The sequence below is a fragment of the Neodiprion fabricii genome, chromosome 1 (assembly GCF_021155785.1).
Source record: "Neodiprion fabricii isolate iyNeoFabr1 chromosome 1, iyNeoFabr1.1, whole genome shotgun sequence".
In the NCBI taxonomy this organism is placed as follows: Eukaryota; Metazoa; Arthropoda; class Insecta; order Hymenoptera; family Diprionidae; genus Neodiprion; species Neodiprion fabricii.
In genome coordinates, this window is record NC_060239.1 from 26119671 (window position 1) to 26141588 (window position 21918).

Here is a 21918-nt window from a genome sequence, read left to right on the forward strand (position 1 = left end):
CCACGTGCTAGTACATCATTGCCCCTCAAAAAGAATAGTGACACAAGGAACAAACACTAGCATGGAATACGGGATTAATTCGTGCCGCATTCAAATGGCATGTTCATACATTTATCTGCATTTCGGAGGCACCACGAACTCTGGGTTAACGATAAGTGGGGGATAAACTCATCCAGGGTATAATACTCACCTGCAAGTACTCTCCGTTTACACTTTCCTTTGTCTCGTCAATAGTCTTCTGCTGCTTAGGTGTATTCGGTAAGTGAAGATTATTTTGCAGCGAATGATATCGTCCCGAATTTCGTACGGACAATTCATAGTCAATTTCAGCAGTGATCTGCAAAGTTACTGTACGACTGTTGATATTGACGTTCTAATCGCATTATCTTGATACAATTGCATGCTTACCAGGAAGTCCAATTTATAGGATCAATTAGCCTCGGCTCTTTTACGTTTTTCTTTATTTATTTATTTTTTTTTTTTTATTTGTTTTGTTTTTAAACAGTACAGCACGTGATAAGATTTCATTGATCGTTGATTATCCAACTTCTATGCATATTCATTGTTCAGGCATGCAATCGACGATGATGGTATTACCGGCGCTAGTTGTTGTGCTCTTGACTTTGGGATCGACAATGTCCCTCGAGACGTATTCCGACAAATACGACAACGTCAACGTAGACGTTATTCTTCACAGCGACCGACTCCTAAACCGATACATAGCCTGCGTCTTGGACTACGGACCTTGCTCTCCGGACGGAAGATATTTCCGAAGTGAGTATTGCAAATTTACAAGAGATTGTCAAAAAGTTTTATTCGGCAGGTCATCGCTATTTTCGATTTCTTTCATCCGGAACTATAATTATGTTTGCACGTCATTTGCATCTATTAAATTTATATATTTGCAAGCAATAAACGTACGAGTGATAATTTCGACTTTCCGGCTTACCAGTTCAAATATTATTGACCAACACTTGGGATGATCGAGATTTTAACAGCACTGATTCGCGATTCTACACGTGTGCAAAAAGTACGGAAAGCAAAAATATTGCTTCATTTATATATTTTTTTTTTTCGTCCGGTTTGGAGCAGTTTTGGAAAATTCAACCGTCGGAGGTGAAATTGAAAATCGAAAAGAACCGGAGAAATGAAATCGTTCACTTGGTCATTTTTTGTCGGGTTAAATTGACGTGAACTTGTTTCTGCTTCTTTCAGCTATTCTGCCCGACGCACTTGCCACGAACTGTGCTAAGTGTACGGACAAAATGAAGGGTAATGTTCGAAAGATGTCGAACCACATTATGAAGCGGAGACCCGAGGACTGGGCCAAGTTTGTTCAGAAATATGACATTGATGGGAAGTACAAAGAATCTTTCGCACGATTTCTAAACGAACAGAGCTAACCGACGTGTGATACCGCATTACGATTTCCAGTTTGAATCTCGAAATCTTCACTTCAGGCCATTCGTCACTAAGTTTATTTTACTTGAACTATGTATACTTGTATACGATATATCGTATGGAATTGTTGTCTAAAATAAAAAATACTCATTTTTATGAATAAATAAGTAATGATGCATCGTCATATTCAAATGATTCAAAAACATTAATATTCATCGTCGTGTAACTTTCCTTCGTCGCAATCATGTTGTCTAGAACTGCGTATAGTTTCGCCCGACGAATACAACGTTTCGAATAAGTTGTAGCTCGTTGTAAACGATCATTAGTATAAAACGTAGTACCTCGTACATTTGCCATTACAAAAAAAACAAAAATTCTTAAAGTTACGGGTGAAACAAGTTTTTCATTCAAAAAAGACTGCGGTAATTTTCCAAAGTGCGTATACGTGATCACGGATTTAATGCGGTTAGCATTCCAGTCGAACCACTAAATCGATTTGGACGAAATTTCCACGGAGCACTGCTCGTATCGAGAAGCTGTGCCGAAATGAGGTTTCACGCCCCGTCACATTTTCGGTTTCGAAATAGCAGTTGCCAATTACGCCATCTTTCGGGATATTCAAATTCGAATATCAGGAAAATCAGCGCTGTGCGATCGCACCTTACGCGAATAAGCGAAGCGCTTTTAAGTTAAGATCGGTTAGGTTTTTACATGCTTACTTTTTCAAGTTTATTTGATTAATTCCACCGAAACTCTCCGTGGGTAAATATTTTATTTATCGTATTTATAATATCGTACGTTTTAACAAAACCATAATAACAAATAATTTAACAGTGTTAACAAATTCTACATGCATGTTTTAAAAACGACCGAAGACATTTGCGACGGAAATACAAAGTTTTCACTTCATATTTTTTCAGCATCCGCGTTCATTTCCCTCATTGAGTAAATATGCTTCTTCAATTTTTATTCTTCTGGACATCTTGAAGAAATTTGGCGACAAGGGCGTTCCACTGTTCCGGCTCATTTTTGGCGTACCATTCCACCAAAATATTCAAAGTCTTTTTTTGTTTTTCCGTACATTTACGGCACTTCGTTAATACTGCCTCCGGAAAGAATCCTGTTTAATAAACGTAAAGTCATGGGTCAGGCAGAAATATCTACACGAAAAAAAAATGCGTTTGGCGGAAAGCTTGAAATTATCAATTTCCGTCTGAGAAAATGCGCTTTTGCAGGATATTTGACGCGTATTATTGCAATAATCCTAACATTACGTCTTTCAAGGAAATTTCCACTGATAATATATTTACTACGCTCAACACTCTTCACTAAGGATGGAAAAATTTCAGATTAATTCGATTCAAAACTTGAAATATCGATTCTATATGCGGCTTACAGTATGAGATTTATATATTTCGATAAGACTTCCGAACCGCATTCTCGATTGCAACATCATCCGGTTTCTACAGATTTTTCATAAATACGAGGTGTGAACTATAGTATGAATATTTTCTCTTACAGTTGAAATACGGAGGGAAAAAATTAAAATTCAGACAAATACGTTCCTTTGAAGAATACAGCATCGGCGGTAATGCAGGGTCCCGAGCCTATGAAGCACTTGTAGTACTGATTACGGAGGCGATCGTTTTGAAGAATTTCTGTCGCATTAATGTCGTCGTACTTATCGGGGTAAAGTTCCTCGGCTGCGAGCATTCCCAAACCGGCGATGGCAAAACCGACAAGAAACGTGATACGGAGCATTGTTGATAGTGTCGAGATAATCTTTCACATCAAACTGGCACTGATTACCGGTTGAACCCCGATATTTATACGGTTATTTAACACGTGTGGGGAAGTCCTTCGGCGAGCTAACTTATACGCAATCATCATCCCCTCCTCGACCGCCATGTCACTCGATGGGGATAAATATGCCATTACAAACTGCGGCCTGGTTATGTCTAATTGCTATTATGCAGCTGAGGTTGTGGTCGTTTCTACTTATCTTGTTCATTTTATCATTTGCATATATTTCTTTTTTTTTTTTCCTATTTTTTCTCGTACCTTGCCAATAAAACGCAAACGCTACAATACCGAGAGTTATAACCGTGGTTACAATCTCAAGTTCAGATACGGTAAAAGTAAATATGACGAGATTCAAAAAAAGATGTTTCGTCTGTAATTATAAGGATATACCTACACGTAGGATACACAATTTTTTTTTTACTGTATATGCAGTATGCAGTGAAGACCTTCTTCAAAAACTAGAAAAAATACGACGACTCCACGATATTTTTGACCTTTTATAGTCCCGTTGCCACGGTTTTTTTTTTTTTTTTTTCTTTCTCATACAATTTATTCACCCAGCCGGCTCTGGAAGGCTTTGGCAATGAATACTACGTGTAGACCTTGACACAGCTTATGATTGAGACTTTCTTCCCGATATCATTGGCGTGAATTTATTGACCTTTCTGCAAGTGAGAAATATTCTGGTCGAATAATCAACTTCTTTCTACAGCAAAAGTTTGCTGTGTCTTAAAGATATTGAATGGTCAGCCTTTGCGTTCGAAGAATAACGCGATAATTGCACGACTGTAATGTTATTGTGGAGTTCAATTGGACGCTGTTACGAAACCATAATAATTATCTACCAGATAATTAATATATCAGTTAGAACTGCACTATTTAAACGCAATTAAACCTTCGTTATTGATTTCTCACTGTATTTTACATCGGTATTAAATCAAACTCGCTATACATACAGTCTGTCAACAAGATATTTCAAAAGCGGAATTGATATTGCTGTCTGGTAATTTGAAATTCTCCACATACCCGAGTTCCGGAATCACAATTGCTGAATTTCCTTCGTTTTTTGAAAACTTTTTTTTTTTTTTTGCATAACGAAGCGTTTTTTCATATGCTGGCCTGACGCGCGGATAAAATTTTTTGTTGAAATACTCTCGAGCAAAACTTTGAACAAGCAATATTTTATTGAACATCTACGATTGCACGTTGAAGCAAAGAGCTGCTTTCACAAGAATTTCAAGGACGACAACGAAATATGCATACAGAATTTTGATATTACAAGCATTACAAGTAAATTGAAATATCAAGAGGTATTAATTAATATTGGGATCCAGAAGGTTTCACGCAGAGATCGGCGATCTAGGATCGATGTTTCTTCAGCATCTCCCTTATTTCCCGCTGTGGGCGTCCGCGATGCCTTTGGCGATCAGAGTTTTCCACTCTTCCGGCTCGTTTTCGGTGTACCATACAGCCACGGTGTCGAAATGCTCCCTCTGCTTTACCGTGCATCTACGGCAGTGACTGGCTACTGCATCCGGAAAATGTGCTGTTTTCATAAAGACAAATCAGCGGTTAGACGCGAAACTCTATACGCCGAATTAGTGACGTTTGGCAGAAGGTTCAAGTTTCTCGTTGCGGAAATTTCGGTCAAATCCATAACGAGAAAATGCGTTTTTGTAAGAAACGTTACGAACTTTTTTTTTTTTTTCTTTCCTCAAACCAATATCTTGATAATTTTTTATCCAGGCAGAAAATATATTTATCATACGTATTACTGTTTACACATAACCATAGAAACCTGTTATAATTTATCATCCGTGACGGTGTAAAATATTAGGTGAAATTTGGTTGAAAATAATTTTGTCACGTATTCGGAAGGAAAACTTCGTGTACATCGTTTAACAAAATTTGTATAATTACAGTTGCGTAAATTTTTGAGTAAGATTTAAATTTGAGCATTCACTCGCAGCGACTTGAGGTGTGAAATTTCGATTCGAATATCGCGTTTTCATCGAAATGACGAACCATCAAGGCTTTTCTATATCTCAACCTCCTCGGTAACTCGATTTAAAGTAAACGACATATACGTTCCTTTGAAGAATTTCGCGTCCTCGGTAACGCATGGTCCCAAATCCATGAAGCAGTCGTAGTAAGTTTTGCGGACCGCGGGGTTTTGGAGAATTCCCATCACGTCAATGTCGTCGTGTATGTCGGAGTAGAGTTCCTCGGCCGAGACTATCGCCAGAGCGACGATAGCGAAACAGGCGGCAAAGGTGATTCGAAACATCGTTGACGGAAGATGTCGTGATAACGTTTTGCATTAGACTAACTCCGACTGCACGGTAACCCCCGATATTTATACGGTTATTCAACGTGCGGGAAGTGCTTCGCCGAGTTAATAGACGTGCAATCAACATCCACCTCCTTGCCAACCCTTGTCACCCAGGGGAGGTACGGCATGGAATTATAAATTACAGCCCGGTAATGGCCGTAGGTGTGCGCGTTGGGCTGTGATCATTCCTGCGGTGCTCGCCGCATTTTATCATTCGCGAAAAGCTTTGCGTCAGCTCATGCCGTGCGCCGATGAAACGCAGGAACTGATGCGAAGAGTTGACCACTCGCATTGCAAATTTCATGTTTGCACATGACTAAACCGGCGATTATAAAAAATTGCATTATATTGTTGTATCATGCCGCAAGTCATTACAGATATTTCATGTAATGACGTGCTTTGAGAATGGCCACCGACCAACGTCAATTAATGCCGATCATAGTGAATTACAGGGGAAATTATTTCAAAGCACATTGCATGTTTAGTGGGGACTCGTCATTTTCACGATGCTTCGTAACGCGTAGAGCGGATAGCGTTTAACAATTCTACCGCTTACATCCGTCCATCCGCAAACGTACGGAAATTTCTTTGGACACAAAAATAAATCTTTCACGTCTGGTGGAAGAACCTATGAAATTGATAAAACTCGCCGAGTCACCTAGAATAGATTTATTGATTGAAATGACTGATAGAAACTGTCGCAGTCGACGCAATCAACCAAATTCTACCGGGGTCAAATATTATGGCTGGGCCAGTAGAGTTACCTTGATTCCACGATTTAATTACATGCATATTAATTTCCGTTACTTTATTCTGTCACAGTGACATTTTACAGCACTTTCAGACGTAGAATAGTGCTGAAAGTAACGGTGACGATTTTTTTCGATTTTATATCCACAGGAGAATGCAGTTGCCCGAAAGGACATCCGTGTTTTATAGTTAAGATAACTATTTTCATCCAGTGCTAAACTCTAATATTAAATGCGGAGTGGCAGTTGAATAATCGCAGTGGCTTGCCATTAAAATAGTTATCGTAATCATGAAATTTGGATATCCTGTTCTGTTCCTTCCTATACGTGTTTACTGTTTTCCTATTAAAGAGAACAGTGGATTTCTAAAATCGAATGTAAACTTAAGTACAGGATCAATATTGTTTTCTCGAAAGCGTCAAACATATCCTTCACTATAACTCTGCGATCGTATTTCTGATCTCTGCTGTTTTTGTAACCGGCAATTTTTTGTTTATACCATTTAAATTATTGGCAGGTTTTAAAGCGTTTCAACTGTCCCGCATTGGACTTTGAGACTAATTGCAATCGTCAATTTTTTACTAGCCGAAAATGCTCGGTCTTTGAGTTGGTAGATATACCGATTAGATCATGAGTATTTTTAATCGGCAAAGGCTTACGGGCTTAGTTAAGGTATTGATCGTTCAAGCAATTCTGAGAGTAATGCAACAACTGCGTGCCTCTCATTTAGCGTATATGTATAAATACAATAAGATGCTGTCACGACCACAACCAACCCAACGAACAGGCAATATCCGTTTATGTATAACTCGCTTCAAGCGTTTCAATATATTCAGTAGAATATCGAACCTAATTCACTATAAACATTTTTTTTTAACCAATCAAATCCGCAGTATGGGCGATGAGAATTACTTATTTAAATACGCAGGCTTCGAATTGGTTTGCATAACGATAAAACATTTTTTCTTCCACATGGAAGATGACTCCGTAGTTCGATAAAAAGAACGAAGTTACGTTTATTGAACAATATAATTGAACAACTCTCACATCGTCGAGTTGAAGAATTGCTAATGCTGAATAAATAAAATCAGTATACGGTTTTATGTGTGATCCGGTTGGAAAATTACAATTGTATAATGCTATCTAATCAGCAGAACTTTTTTTTATTGAAATCCACTGCGAAATACGAGAAAGTGATATAATTATATGCATTTGGCTAAAAAAATTGGTAACCCAAACTTGAATTTACTCTGATCTGTCTAATTTACATACTGCTGTACGCTTTAGATTAGAAATCTGCCGTTACCCGCGTCAGAGCAAAGAACAGCAATTATCTAGTTAACTCCTATTTAGTCGTTCGTAGGTAGCAAGGCTTCGCGGTATGAAGACTGTGCTAAAATGATTTTTGCACACCTCGCGATCACCTGCAGGTACCATTACCCTCAGCCAGTAAAACGCGAGACAACGATCATTGGCCGGTAGCTACTTCTCAAGCTTCGGTCGATCGATCAGTGGTTCAACTTGTCGGACTTCCATCGATCAGAATATATCGTATATATATATATACGGGTATGGCAAAAAAATGCCGGACCGTTCGAAAATCGCACAACACAATATATATATATATATATATATATATAGCCTAAGCCCGGATTATTTTGGTGTAAGAAATTGTACGAATAAGCAGAACTGATAATGAGATTAATTTAAATGCTGTCAAAGTTTAACGTCTCGGTCACCGTGCTTTTTGTAATATTGAATATTCGGCTCCAGCTTCGGTGTATAAGATGTACCTATAATGCATGCGTATAAAACTTTTCTCGTTTTTGCGTTTACATCGTTTATATAAAATAAAAATAAAAAAAAAAAAAATAGATCGAGACGAACTGTATACATTGCAGATTATTTGGCTCCGAGTCTTTGTTCTCTTTCCTGATTTTTAAGGCCGCTGAAGAGTACATTTTTCACCACTGTCAATGGGATACCTACCGCCCTCTCTTTTTGCACCATCCGTTGAGCTGATTACAGCGGTATTTAAAAGAAAAGATCAATTATCGACTATCGTGGCAAGGACCGGCCTTGTCATTACACGCACACGCACCGTACACACTCGGGAAAAATGCAGGTCACGCGAAAGTTGTACGAATCGGTTATTTCACTCGAAACGGAACCAGAAATGCAAATATCATGACACTAGTCGTCTTGGTCCGAGGTTCGACCGGTTATAGTTATCCATAGCCAGTCTGTGAGGCATAGATCTTCCTCGGGATATAAACCTATCGTCATCAGGGTCATTCAATAGAAAAGAGATCAACGCGGTTTGGCGGCTGTCGGAGGTGTTACGGCACTGCAGATATGCAAAAATACAATTCCACCCCTTTCCTGCAATGTGAAATACCGTTTCGTTTACTCATATGTCAACAAATCCCGCGAGTCGGGATAAATATATGTATGTATATGCATACGTGATATACGTATATAAACCGTGGCTAGATAAAATATCGTTACCGTTTTACTGCACAAATTCCGGTACGCTTTCGCAATCGTTAACCTAGATCGCGTTTCCACTCTTCCTATGGTGTTATTATTGCCTTTGGAAAATAAAGCTAATTCGTTTAGAATTAGAGATTGCAGATTTTAACCAAGAAACATCATTTCAACCTTCGTTTTTCTTTCACTTTCCTTCTCAAGCATCAACAACCAATTCGCGCGTATAATTTATGTGAAGCATGTAAGATTTTTCGACAGCTCCGATAAATCAACATGTGAGAATAATAAGATTCGAAATTCAGTTTGAGTTTATTGTAGATTGAAAAACATGCGCAGTTATACGTTTGTTTCATCGAAATTTTACGAAATGTTAATCTCTCCTAGTGTTTGAGGCCAGGTTTTAATGAGTGCTCAGTGACGTCTCGGATGCAGTAAATGCAACCAGGAACTGCTATTATAATCGCCCGTAATTCGAGTCTGCGAAATTACCCTGATTACGTATCAACGACTTTTCGACATTTATTACTGTATTTTTATCGGATTTGTTTAATAAAATGAATTTTTGATTCGAAGCATTCGTATTCTTCCGAGTTGAACGTGTACAAACAGGCATCACAATTATGCGCGGCGTGTTTTAAATGCTAAAATCGTCAGTCAGTTCCAGTGACTTAAGCTTGGAAATTTAGTACTACCAATTCACCAGCGAAATGTCAAAGCGTCTTTCAAGAATATGCACGTGTCAGCGTTGCTAAATGTTGAAGTAGAATTTTCGGCAATTCTAATCGACACATTATATTTTTTGGATCTTTCGAAATCCTGAAAAAATTCTTTTTCCAAACTGTTCGCCCGCTTCGAATTCCCATACGTAACGAGCCTTGGGCGTAAGCATTATTCGATATTGACATGAAATACGTGATCACTGCAATGCGTGCTAACGACACGTGGTACGTGTAATGATCGAGACGTTGACTTTGAGCATGGTTTACGACTAGATTTGGCATGTTGAATACCTGCGCATCGTAACGGGACTTTGCGAACCATATAAACAATACCGTATCTGCATACCGGCGCCATCGATGGTTTCGTTTCAATCACGGAGGCATTTCTCACCGATTTATATACCTACGTACGTCAATCCGACTTATATGGTAGATTCCGAACACCGATTTGCGGTTTCATAGAGTGAGTAAGTGCGCGATAGTTTGAATAATTTTTAATCGCCGATTATCGATTCGAACATCGGAGTTAGGATTCAAGCATTCTTATTGCGATGTATCGATGGGTCGTGTCTTCGGGCAATCGATATAAAAAAGGTATTGATTTTTACTCCGATGAGCAACCGGGCTATCGATAATCTGCTACTAGCTGATATTCGTCAGATCACGTTAGAGTTGCCGGTTGTCCAGGGAATAAATTAAAAATATATTAAGCACGCAGCTACATGCAGAGGTAACTGACAGAATTTGACGTTTTCAAAACCAGTTTTTTCAAATAACATCGCTTCGATAGAGAATAATAAGTGATAAGACTGTCGAGAAACCGGATTCACCTAAAAAATATGCGTTCTATTCAAAAATGTCGAACCACATTTTAAGGTCCACGCTTCTATCAGCGTTGAGTTTACGCTCTTCAAACACTGACCGCAATAGAGTTTTATTATTTCAGAAACATGAAAACTTTGAGCTGCTCTTATCTCTATTGAAACACTTCGAGCGACGAACAGACAGCGTAACGTATCTTTCGTACTAAATGACGGTAAAAAGTTTCACGAAATATAATGTAGCGCGGTATGAATATAAGCTATACGGCAATCGGAGTAAGAGGTAGAAGTCAGCGAATTTTGTGCAACGGTTTTGTGGCCTCGCATAAATTTCTGCAATAAGCAAAGTAAAAAGAATTACTCAACAATCCAACTATCGTATTTATTACCATTCGCGGTTTCTTCTATAATACGTGTAATTCGAAAAACGTTCAGAACCGATGGTTCAAGAAATACGAGCAAGAATGTTCCAGAACGAATCCCAACGGTGGTTACCATGTTATTAAAACATTAATACTTGTTTTTTGCGTTGGCCCGATGTCTCTTACAATCGCTGTGAGATCGCTACACGACGATGATATAGTCGATTGATATTTATCGTCAGGAAATCAATTATACTAGGCTTATAACTACGTATAAGTACGTCTGATAATATTAGTGATCCAATGTGTAAAAAACTTATGAAAAAAGGCTGAACTCGTATTTGAAACAAGATGTGAAGAAAGACGGTTGGTTCCATTTTAGAAAAGTCGTCGGGAAAAATATTTCGAGGATCTGCATAAGCAGTTGCTCTTACCTTGATCAGGTGCAGGTTGAAAATACAAATACTGGTCGCTGTAAGGTCGAAAGGGATAAATTATTTTATATATATTCGCAATAAATTAACGAAGTTCATCCGTACAATCCGAAAGCAAAAAGCTCCTGTCTTTTTATATACAAATGAACGATCATTACCGATCAAATTCGCTGCGATGTACTCACGTATATATGCATGTTTATCGGCCGAACGATCGGTGCCCGCCTTCTGGCGAAAAAAGCGTCCCTCTTACCCACACCGCGGTTCGCTTATATATATATATAAGCGGCATAAAATCTGGTCAGAATAAAGGCTTGCCTGAAGGGGGCCAACTTCGATGCAAGCTACTGCGTTGGATCGGGTGAGAGCCACCTATAAAACCAAGGTTGAAAGTTCCGTTTCGCTTACTTCGGTTTGACATGGCCTCTAGAGTGCTCGCCCTGACAGTGGTGTGCTTCCTGGTGATCGTCGCCTCGACTCAAGTTCGGGGTTACATTTGGCCGAAGCAGAACACCTATTCGACCCGATGGGACAAGGTCAACATCGACGACATCCTGGACAGCACGCGACTCCTGCAATACTATTTCAAGTGCTTGATGGGAACTGGTCCGTGCCCTCCTGACGGCCAGGAGCTTAAGAGTGAGTTTCCTCGTCATGTAATTTCCATTCCGCGGACGCGTCTCAATTTCCGTCCTGCTCGTTTTGCGGTTTTGCGGTTTACGGCTCGTGCTTATTACCAAAGTACAACGTACGTTTGACGTGTCCGAGTGCGCGCTGATGGGGTGAGAATGATTTACCGCTCCCATTCTTGAACAAGATACTCGATATTCGTCTTTCTTATACTTGTTTCCATTAAAGACAAGGATTTATTGACCTTTGAGTCATGGTGGTAAGTATTCTTACCACCGACTTTATATGCATTTCTTTGATATGTAGATAAATTTTCAACATATTTCTCACCCGTTTTTTGCTACTTCTGATAGCATACTAATAGGTTTTCAATACTTGAGAGTAATTATTGCGATATGATGTATAGTATTATTGTTAAAAACAAATTGACTGAAAAAATTCTGAAAACTGAAGGAATGGTTCGTTGCCGAAAAACTTACTCCCTCACACATGTACATCTTTTTACATAAATTATAAGTTTTTGCGGTCAGTAGTTATGAATCGGAAATTAGATTTTGAAAATTCATTACGGCGAATCCAATCAGCAGCCTCGAAAACCCCTGCACAGAGTTTTTTTTGACCTTTTTCCATCAAATTTGAAATTATCGTCCATCATATAGGATCCACCATCTTGAATTTTTGAAATGCGATTTCAGATTCGTAATCAGTGACCAAAGAAATCATGGAATACTATCTTGTTATAAAGGTTGCCTCGGGGCAATAATGTGTGATTCAAACGGTTAAAACGGGTTAGAATATCCGTGGGGTTCGAATACGATTGAGATTTCTTGAGTAAAATACCCGGCTTAACAATAAGATTGCTCAGAAATCAGAGTGCGGCACTCAAATTATTCTTCTTATCAAACACGGCAACGGAGATAAACTTTTCGGCATTCCCGACTCGAAAGTGAGACGAGTCATTGATCATTCCGTAAGTAAATTTAAGAAATTCAGACGCACCACACTAGACACAGTTAAAAAATCAAACCTCATTAGCCAAGCGGAAGTCGAAATCATTCTACTGTGCCAGTTTTGCTAGCATTATTTTCACTTCTCGACCTTGGAGGCATCCGACTGTGGTTCACTGTGATGGATTTTCTGCCTGGGGACGTAATTGATGCATTCACTTTTGAATTCGGTGCCAATCACCCTGTCACAACACCTGCAATATATGTCATTCGATGTAACCGAATTATTCCCAGTGTAGGTAGTGCCGGGGATGATAATTTAGGTCGCTTACTCAATGCCTCGATGAACTGTGTTAAGTGTGTGTGGCGGTCATTAATCAAGTACTCGCATCTATTACTTGAGTAATACACAGCTTTACAAGCGAGAGAGAGAGAGAGAGAGTGAGCAGAAAACATTAATAATCCGCTCATCCATTATCAAAATCGAATTAATCGACATCGCAATTCCAGATTCGTTCCTAAATTTCCTCTCGTTAACCCTGAAACGAATATTACGTCCTGTGAAAAAATTTAATACACACACAGAGCTTTTTTATGCGTAAAAATTCAAACGTTGCACTTACCATTGATTTTCTTCACGCGTCGCAATAAAGGTGAACGTTCGGAATGCGCAAAATGTAATAATGCCAGAACTGATTATTCACTCACATTATACGCGCAAGTCTTGTGATCTTGAAAAGAAAGGAAACGTTTCCTACGAGCGTCTCTGAATTTGGATTTCCAGCCTGACCTTCGTCAAGGTGATGGGACTTCTGATGAAATCGCAAGATCAACGAACCTCGAGCCCGTTCTCTGTAGCTAGTTTCTCCGAGTCTAACGGACTTCTACTTTGTAATTTCTACACGTTCTACATTTTTTCCTGCGACAGCTTTTTCTTATGCATTTTTAACCGTCAGACAGTAAAGAATAAATGATATCCAAATTCGACTCGTACCTCTGCAGCTCCTTCGTTTTATCCCGTCAGGACAAGCTTGATTGCAAATTTTTTTTAAACCTACCAAAGTTATCATCGCAATGCAACATTTGCGGGATGAATTTTAAATCAGATACTGCATGCAGGTAGAACCAAACGCGCGGCATTCAAGGTTTCAGTCTATGAACCAAGCCGACGACGGAGGAGTTTCAGCAAAGTCCGGGCGATACTCAAGGGGATATGATTACCTGATGCTCGTCGCTTATACCTACCAGAGAATCGTTATTTTCTGCACGCAAGGAGGCGATCAGCTCTATACGTAATCGCTAAACCTCGCTTCATATTCCAGGAGCGTTTTGTCATTTCTCAGTAGCGAACCGCGCCTTGTCTTAGAGGCACGAACTATCGCTCTGTTTGACGTTGCTACAAATGTAGACCGTTAATTTCCGGGCGTTGGCGCATCCCGTGTATCCGCACGATTCCTTTCTTTCCCTGCAAAACTGGTGGTCATCTTTTGAATTTTCTTGCTTTCAGGGGTGCTGCCGGAAGCGTTGGAAACCGCCTGCGCGAAATGCACCAAGAGTCAGATGGAAGGAGCGGCCAAGGTCATACGATTTCTGAGGTGAGTCTGCTCCCCCACCTCGTGAAAAAATAAATCTGTTCTTTAACATCGTTCACAGAAACATGTCGTAATTTTTCCATTTAACAACGATATTAACGATATAAGATCAAAGAAAAAAAAAAAACAGAAAAAACAGTGAAAAATAACAGCAAGGCGAGAATGATAAGTAGTTTTGTTTACAGAGCGAGAACGATGATTCGCGTGTAATTGGTCATAATTAATTCAGCGTTGCGTCACCCTCCAGGCGCCCACGTATTCGAAAAGCCTGATTTGTTATGCTGTATGAGTGGAAGGATTCCTGGGATTGCACGCGGATTACATTGTCTGAGATTGGATCTCGAGATGTGCGTGATAGGAATCTGCAAAAAATCATTTCCGGCGTTATGCAAGACAGTAGCGTATTTACGAGTCGCACGGCACGTAGGTTCATGCCGCTGGTGATGATCATTCCGATCTGACCAGGCATTAAATTTTCACAGTTTTAAATGACGATCAACGATACCTTTAACAATTTGGCAAATGTGTTTGGTCTTTCACCTCACCGCGGGCTATATAAACGCTGGACAGCAAACACAGACGGAAATTCTGCGGAATCATAGACGTCACACCAGCTTATCGGACTTAAGATATCGGCCTTCCGATTCGATACCAACAAGGATTTTCCATGCCATGCTATACACATAGCACATATTCTCAAATCCGAATGATTCCACTAAATTTTGCCGATCCAGCCAACCAGGAAATATCTTTTTACTGTAAAGAAACAACTTTTTTTTTGCTCTGTTCCAAGGCTTATATTTTTCGACGCAATTTCCTAACTCTTAAATCAAGGACGACTGCCTCGTATTTCCTATTAGCGTTATCGTTATGATTTGCTATTGAATAGATGCGTAGAACGAGTTCTTATCAAACGTTTGAAATATAGTATTACGATTATTTTATAGGTTTGTTTTCTAACGTATTTTTCATCGTGAACAAGCATGCATTACATATCGTTGAAGTGATGATAGCAACATACACGTCCGCGATAGCGCACTTTCTCACGAAACAGGTTTTTTCATTACTTTTCTGGATCCAAATTCATACATTTGCATCATACAACGATCTATATGAGGCTTCGGAGGCTTTTCATTTTAGGTCGGATTATTTTGAAAAACTTGAAACGCGTAAACCACTTTATCTTCATTTGTTTTATTTTTTGAATCGTGCCGATTAACGTGTCATCGCTCCAGCGCCGGTCTCAGGAATAATCAGTTAGGTAGTGCTACGCAAAACCGAAAAGTCCAGAATGCGTTCAGAGTTCAGTGGGTTCACCTTGAAGCCATGTCACGACAATCAAGCAACAATCTTTCCACTCCAGTAGCTTGATTTTTAATGCAATAACAAGTTTTACCGACTAATACATGAACTGCAGCAATTAATGACAGATTTACAAGTCAGAGGTGGATGTCAAGATGTGCATGAAGTAAACGGCATTTGTATGTGTGTGTGTGTGTGTGCGTGTGTGTGTGTGAGGGAGGGAGGAGGGAGAAAATTCTCGATTAATGCTGTTTATTTGAATTTCAGAGAAAACCGGCAGGACGAGTGGGATCAGCTTTGTGGAAAGTATGACCCGGACGGAAAGTATCGTCAAAAATACATCGAACCATCTCCGGATAACAACACGGCTTGAAAGTTGTTGCCTCATTCTACAGATGGTTCCTTCATTTTTTCAATATTCGCTTTCCCTTTCCTCTGTGCGTCTCTCTCACATCTGTCATGTACATGCCATTTTTATTTTTATACCTAGATATATAGAATATTTATACTACCTTTTTCTCAAACCTGATTTTTTTATTACTCAGTTTTTTCACCAACTCCTGAATCCCATCAAAAAATGCTTTGTGTTTTTTTTCATACTTTTATATTTAAAGTGAGAATATCCTCAGAATCATCGACGTATGTCAAGTTGACGAATCGGTCGGTGAAGATTCCTTGATGAATATTTTCTACGCAACTGATTTCTCCCTTTATTACGGAAGTGTTAATATCAGCGACCTTTACACCAGTCAAGTTGCCTTGAGTATTTCAATCACAAATTGGTCCGGCGTCAAGAACCTCGCAGGTTTCAGGTGCAGGAGGTAATAAACCAGGCGGTGGTAAGTTGGAGACCTTGCCTAGTTGGAGGAGCAGTTCCGATTACATGAAGCAATTGGATCGAAGCTCTCGCATCTCGGGAAATTTTCAGGGGGTGGGGGAACGGAACCATGGACTCTGAAGACAACCGACATTCCAATTGACATGTGCCACTCGAAGTGACAGTGGAAAAGCCAGTCGCCTGGATTTCCAGTGTAAAATCTAATCCTCGTCGAACCGTTTTGGGGTATAAGAACCGTGTCCTTGAGCGGGGGAATTTTATTTGGACTCTGCGACCCCGTCATCGTCAGCGATTCGTTGCTGCGCGCTATTTCCATAACGTAGAATTTGTAGCCGTGTAAATGGAAAGGGTGGGACAGCGGTGGAAAAGAAACTGGAAATACAGATGCAAAACGTTATTCTCGGCGACGAAGCATCGCTTTCTACTGTCGGAATACTCACGAGCATTGATATCCAACAAGACCAATTCCACGTTAGCCTTGTACGGTAATTCTATGACGTGGGTGCAGATGCAAAAACTGCCATTCGCACACTTGGAGGGTTTGTTTTGCTCGTTGCAAAAGCTCGCGTTTGAGCTTCTGTTCAGCATCATTACAGTGTCGGGGAATTCGTTCGAGATGCCGTTCACTATTCCGGTTTCCAATATCACCGGAGGCCTCACTGCGGGTGACATTTCGTGAGGACGATTAGATTAGTCCAACGATTGAAATCGACTTTGCATTAGAAAAATTTAAGAGCTTCTTTTACTGGGATGCACCTACGTTGGAATGGGTTGAACTCCGTTGCTGGGTGATTGATTGTTCCGTGCAGCGTTTCCACTGTCCATTCCCAGTATCCAAAGGTAACGTTCATCCGTGTGATGTCCGTTTCGCCGAGGATATCCGACGGTGACGAGTCTTCGTATCCCTCCAGCTCGCTCACGCAAATTTCAGTCGGTGACGCCTCGCACGATGCGTTCGGGTAATTAAGACGAATTTCGAATGGAAGAGGATTATCCTGCGTGGGCTCAGGTGTGTCAGGATAAATCCCCGTCGCGTTATCTGCGGTACCATAGGACAAAACCCCAACCTGGAAGGCACGTTTCAATTAGTCTTTTGAACAGCCCCTTATTTCGTTGGATTGGTGGTATTATTTTTCAGAGTAATTGTACGCTCAAAATTCGTTGGGGAAAATTCATCGAGCAAATGGTGATAACTCGTCAAATTCTGATATTGGACTTTGACACAACGCTTCCTTTCGCCACGATATTGACGATCCGATGTTCAAGCGACCTTCGGCTTGGTCTAACCGAATCTCAAGCCGAATATCAAGTTAACGAAAAGTTACTAGCCGCAAAAACTAGTGGTACCGGTATCACAGCTATCGCGTGCCACCGACCTGGTCTACGCGATCGACCTCGTTGCAGACGAACAGTCCCCTGACATAGATCCAGTAAGCACCGGACGTTTGACTAGCGTTGAGAACGATGTCGAAACGTTCACCCGATTGGGAAACCAACGCGTCGACGGTCTTAGGTTGAACGTCACTTCCGTCGGTAGCGATGACGGTCATGGTGTGATTTTCGATCTGCAATTGCATCGGGCAAATCATACTGGCGGCGTTGATGATCCTCATACGGTAAGAGATTCCGGCCTTGACGTGGAAAGTAGCCAAGGGTGTCTGGGTCGTCCGATTCGTTGCCGGCTGAAATTTCAATGACAGGAGCTAAAATTTAACGCGGGGAAAACTCTCCCGATTCAACAAGTCGGATTTCATCTCAATGGGGAAAACACTCAAGGCTCGTGCACTAGAGCGGTAAAAGTTATTTTGCAGTGAATTGCTGAGAGATCATGCAGCTCGCTTGTCACGAGAAATCATATCTTACGTCACGCCATCGGCCGAGACCGTTGATCAAAAAGGTAGCCGGTGCTATTCCCGGATTTCTGGTTAAAAGCCCGGGGAAGAACAATTCGGCATACTCGTGCATGTAGTCCGTCAAAACCATCACGTGACCGGATTTATCCTCGGAGTACAATTTCCTTGCCGGTTCGTCACTGATCGGCCGCCTCACTATCAGCGCTCCGTTGTGTCCGTTGGTTTTCTGGAAACCTTCGTTGAACCACCGCGTTAATAAGCAAGCGGCTCGAACGTTTCTGTACGTTGAAAAGCTCACCTGTGTGACTGTGATAGAAGTAGGTCCCGGACTCGTTGACAAAAAAAACGTATCGAAAGCTGCTGCTCTCCGGTATGCCGCACTGAGTGATCTTCGGCACTCCATCCATCCACTGGGTTCCCTCCTGGAGTATGCCGTGCCAATGGATGGTCGACTCCGTGCCACCCATTTGGTTCTTGACGTTGACGGCGACGAGGTCTCCGAGGCAAACCTGGAGCCAGTCGGATGGAAAATGGCATGAAGAGGCTCCGCGGTAATGTGATCAATAATTCGCCGGTTACGAAACCAGCTGCGGTTACCTGAATGCTTGGCCCGATTCCCATCCTGTTGATAGACATCAGACCGCGCTCTGTACCGTCTCCAGTGATGCACTGCGGGTGCATGCAGTCCTCCAGGACGCCACGAGAGCAGTTTCCACAAGCACTGGAACGAACGGTGCATCAGGTTAATTGGTTGCACTTGATCAAGGTCGAACTGCATGCGCTAAGTGATTGCCGAACCCCGAGGCGTAGCCGGAGTGAGTGGCAGGTGAATCAGAAATGCTCCTTACCGGCGTTGCGAGTTTTTTAGCCAATCTTTTTTTTTTTTTTTTGTCTTGTCGGACTTTCTATACTTACGAACCCATGGCGTGATAGTGCTCGAGGACGAATGTGTAAACGCAGACTCTGCTGGTCCCGTTTGCCTTGCAAGTTCGGTTGCAGTCCGTTGAGTTTAAATTTTGCACACCCATTCCGTAGAGCCAGCAGTAGAGATTATCCATGGTAACCCGGGACGGTATTTCTGGGTGATCATAAGTTAATTAATTATCACTTTCACACAAAACCTTACGTAATATATCTACACTGTCGTTGTATGTTTATTTTTCATCGGCGCGAAATAATCGTTTTGAATCTTTGAGCGTTGCGTTATATCCGGAAAATCTTGTACAGTTCCGCCATCGGGTGTTATAATTCAGTTTACGCAATTGTTGACAGCCTCCTCTGAATCTTGTAAATTAATTTCACCCTTGCGTCAGCTCAATATTGACCCTCGTCATCTCGTCATTCTAATTCATTCGAGCTTATCCCGGCTTCTCTGTCGTTTGTCGTTTGCATAATTTGACGCGATCTAATTCCGTCCATAATTTTGATTGCGGGTGGGTATTGCGAAGCAATGTAAACGCGGATGTTACTATTAATTCGAAAAAACTTGGATCGATAGACGTGAGTCTTTTTTAGAAACATCGAGTTTACCTATGACAGGGCCTTGTGCGATGGAGCTGGCAACAACAGATATCGTTAGTAAAAATTTATACGAAATTGCCATTATTATTTTTATCTCCACTGCGCATATCACTCACTGAATGAAAAATTCTAACCAAATCGTACAGCGCTCGAAAAGAATTCGCACTGGATATAGTCGGTATCCTGCTGAGTTTATATTGTAACGTATTTTGTTTATTTGAAAGTAATAAAAACATTATTCCTGATAACAATTCTTATCTATTACGAAAACATGTTGCTTCTATTTTACCTCTCGATGTTACTTGCGCAATCATCATGAATAAGTGTGCATGTATGTAATTGAATTAAAAGCACGAGTGTTAGAATACTACAATAATGTCGCATAGAATGGACTTTTTCGAAAAATAAATAAACGTCGCTCAGGCTGACTCGCCTTTATGCATCCGACTGTTTCTCCTTTCCTCCATTGCACTGCTTTCTCGATAATGAAATTTCATTAATTTAACGTTCTAATTACGTCTCGGAGAACAGCTGCGACCGGATCAGAACATATTATTGTCATCTCAATGCTTCCGATGTACAGTTGGATTCCTTGCGCATGGCACAGACGTTGGTGGCATCGACCGTGTCTCTTCAATGCCTTTGGTACGCAATTTCTGAGACAAATATGTTTATTACTTCAGGGGCAATTTGCAGTGCTGACAGTTGGGTGCTCGGCGTTTTGTTTCACGGTGCTCTTTTCAATTCCGTACTCGCGTCATTTAAATTGCCTAATTGATTATTTCCCATTTTCACTCTGCACGAGATCGTTTCAAAGACGAGCGCTCGTCAATAGTTTCTACCTCGCAACCATACGTTTCACTATGTTGGCAAATTCGAGCGTGCCGATATTCCACCGCGATGTATCGTATTATGCTCCGGCAATATCTTTGGTACCACCTGAACCAAGGCAGAACGACAGCTCCGTAACGGATATATGTATGTATAAATCGATGTTAATTAGCTGAGATATCAGAATTCTCGAGTGAATCACATCCGTCGGCTTTACGAAAAGATAATACAGGCTGTAATTATGTGGAAACAAAAGATACAAGACTTGATTGAACGGGATTTAAAATGTTAAGCAAGTAAATTTAGTCCGCGAACGGCTGATTCCTTTTTCAATCACGATGAATGACGTGCAACAGATAAGCCGGTCTACAGCCAAGCAAATATTGAGTCGTATTCTCCACCACAATGCCATGGATTAACGGAGACGGCGTTAATGCTGCGAATCGGACCGCGCCTCTGAAAGCTTTATGAAAAATATGTCCGGTGTGCGATTTTACGATAGGAGCTTGCGCTATTTCGTGATTTCGATTATAAGGGGGAAAAACTTACGAGAATCATGCGTTCGATCATATTCTGCCAACCTCATATTACGAAAATTTGAAAGACCTATAAAAACATTTATTTCTTTTTAAAAAACTTTTTAAATTTGGAATATTCTTGGCGAAATAAAAAAGGCCACCCTTTGTGTACGAAATTGGCGAAGCCATTCCTGGATAACCGTGCGCGAATAATTTTATTAAACAGTTTTTGTCAAAGTGATACGAGTATGAAAGTACGTCTATCTACATACATGTATTTCTGCCTCGTATCGAAACAACGAATCAATAGCCAGTAAACCGATGCAAACACCGTATATTAAAACTGGAATTTGACAATAGGTTTGAACCACGTCGGGCGGATGAAAAACACAAAGGACCATTGGACTTTTGTCCTGTTCATCATCCTAAATTAGTGATATCGGGCGATGCGCCGGCGAATCTTGGTTCGTGGAATTTATTTTGAATCTATATTATATGATATGCGTAAGCCTGGATGTATTTGCTGTACGTTTCTAGTACGTATTTTACAGAAACTAAGTCTTAAAACAGAGTGGTTTGACGGCCGACGTGCAATGAGCTGTGTAAACCCAGGTCTGCCTTATTCCTATTCACAACGAACAATAAAGTCGTTTATCCATGGTTAATCAGATTACTTGGGAGATTGGAATCAATCTGAGCGGAGATACGAACAAGTTAGCAGGTATTATAAAATCGAAAGTTCCGAAGTAATCACTTAGGATCGTAATTGCTTTAA

The 21918-nt window shown here is 40.7% G+C and overlaps 4 protein-coding genes across 9 annotated transcripts; 2 read left to right on the plus strand and 2 right to left on the minus strand.

Moving 5' to 3' along the window:
* The first annotated feature begins 100 nt into the window (after positions 1-100).
* LOC124183538 (ejaculatory bulb-specific protein 3-like) lies at positions 101-1585 on the plus strand. 2 transcript variants are annotated; one of them, XM_046572295.1, is made up of 3 exons: positions 101-258; positions 571-774; positions 1216-1585. In XM_046572295.1, the coding sequence occupies exons 2-3, from the start codon at positions 573-575 to the stop codon at positions 1401-1403; spliced, it is 390 nt and encodes a 129-aa protein (XP_046428251.1). In that variant the 5' UTR covers positions 101-258; positions 571-572; the 3' UTR covers positions 1404-1585. The 2 variants fall into 2 exon arrangements, with proteins under 2 accessions (XP_046428251.1, XP_046428165.1); XM_046572209.1 differs by having other exon boundaries at positions 128-258; positions 506-774.
* Positions 1586-2154: 569 nt separating this feature from the next.
* On the minus strand, positions 2155-5541 carry LOC124187867. The gene is made up of 4 exons (XM_046580055.1): positions 5296-5541; positions 4596-4750; positions 2967-3183; positions 2155-2521 (listed from the first exon to the last, which is right to left on the minus strand). Exons 1-4 carry the CDS (start codon positions 5489-5491, stop codon positions 2361-2363), a joined length of 729 nt encoding a protein of 242 aa, XP_046436011.1. The 5' UTR covers positions 5492-5541; the 3' UTR covers positions 2155-2360.
* Positions 5542-11412: 5871 nt separating this feature from the next.
* LOC124183484 (ejaculatory bulb-specific protein 3-like) lies at positions 11413-16147 on the plus strand. The gene is made up of 3 exons (XM_046572084.1): positions 11413-11750; positions 14196-14283; positions 15850-16147. Exons 1-3 carry the CDS (start codon positions 11531-11533, stop codon positions 15953-15955), a joined length of 414 nt encoding a protein of 137 aa, XP_046428040.1. The 5' UTR covers positions 11413-11530; the 3' UTR covers positions 15956-16147.
* LOC124182245 (laccase-1-like) lies at positions 14186-21844 on the minus strand. Of its 5 annotated transcripts, none has more exons than XR_006870734.1 (12): positions 20228-21844; positions 19911-19977; positions 19804-19829; positions 19189-19351; positions 18871-18994; positions 18572-18782; positions 18284-18507; positions 17797-18102; positions 17181-17487; positions 16861-17079; positions 16341-16792; positions 14186-14301 (listed from the first exon to the last, which is right to left on the minus strand). XR_006870734.1 is itself a non-coding variant. In XM_046569257.1 (11 exons), exons 1-11 carry the CDS (start codon positions 20289-20291, stop codon positions 16440-16442), a joined length of 2064 nt encoding a protein of 687 aa, XP_046425213.1. In that variant the 5' UTR covers positions 20292-21844; the 3' UTR covers positions 15459-16439. The 5 variants fall into 5 exon arrangements, 3 of the variants coding, with proteins under 3 accessions (XP_046425213.1, XP_046425395.1, XP_046425475.1); XR_006870731.1 differs by lacking the exon at positions 14186-14301 and adding an exon at positions 15459-16036; XM_046569257.1 differs by lacking the exon at positions 14186-14301 and having other exon boundaries at positions 15459-16792.
* Positions 21845-21918: the final 74 nt, after the last annotated feature.

Coding starts and splice junctions, on each gene's coding strand:
- LOC124183538 (XM_046572209.1), top strand. CDS start 552: ATGCATATTCATTGTTCAGGCATGCAATCGACGATGATGGTATTACCG. Junction 775..1,215: donor GGACGGAAGATATTTCCGAA/GTGAGTATTGCA, acceptor TGCTTCTTTCAG/CTATTCTGCCCGACGCACTT.
- LOC124187867 (XM_046580055.1), bottom strand. CDS start 5,491: ATGTTTCGAATCACCTTTGCCGCCTGTTTCGCTATCGTCGCTCTGGCG. Junction 4,751..5,295: donor GGACGCGAAATTCTTCAAAG/GAACGTATATGT, acceptor TTATGAAAACAG/CACATTTTCCGGATGCAGTA. Junction 2,522..2,966: donor CGATGCTGTATTCTTCAAAG/GAACGTATTTGT, acceptor TTTATTAAACAG/GATTCTTTCCGGAGGCAGTA.
- LOC124183484 (XM_046572084.1), top strand. CDS start 11,531: ATGGCCTCTAGAGTGCTCGCCCTGACAGTGGTGTGCTTCCTGGTGATC. Junction 11,751..14,195: donor TGACGGCCAGGAGCTTAAGA/GTGAGTTTCCTC, acceptor TCTTGCTTTCAG/GGGTGCTGCCGGAAGCGTTG. Junction 14,284..15,849: donor AAGGTCATACGATTTCTGAG/GTGAGTCTGCTC, acceptor TTTGAATTTCAG/AGAAAACCGGCAGGACGAGT.
- LOC124182245 (XM_046569257.1), bottom strand. CDS start 20,291: ATGAAATTTCATTATCGAGAAAGCAGTGCAATGGAGGAAAGGAGAAAC. Junction 19,352..19,803: donor CGCACAAGGCCCTGTCATAG/GTAAACTCGATG, acceptor ATGATCACCCAG/AAATACCGTCCCGGGTTACC. Junction 17,080..17,180: donor GGAGTTCAACCCATTCCAAC/GTAGGTGCATCC, acceptor TGTCACCCGCAG/TGAGGCCTCCGGTGATATTG.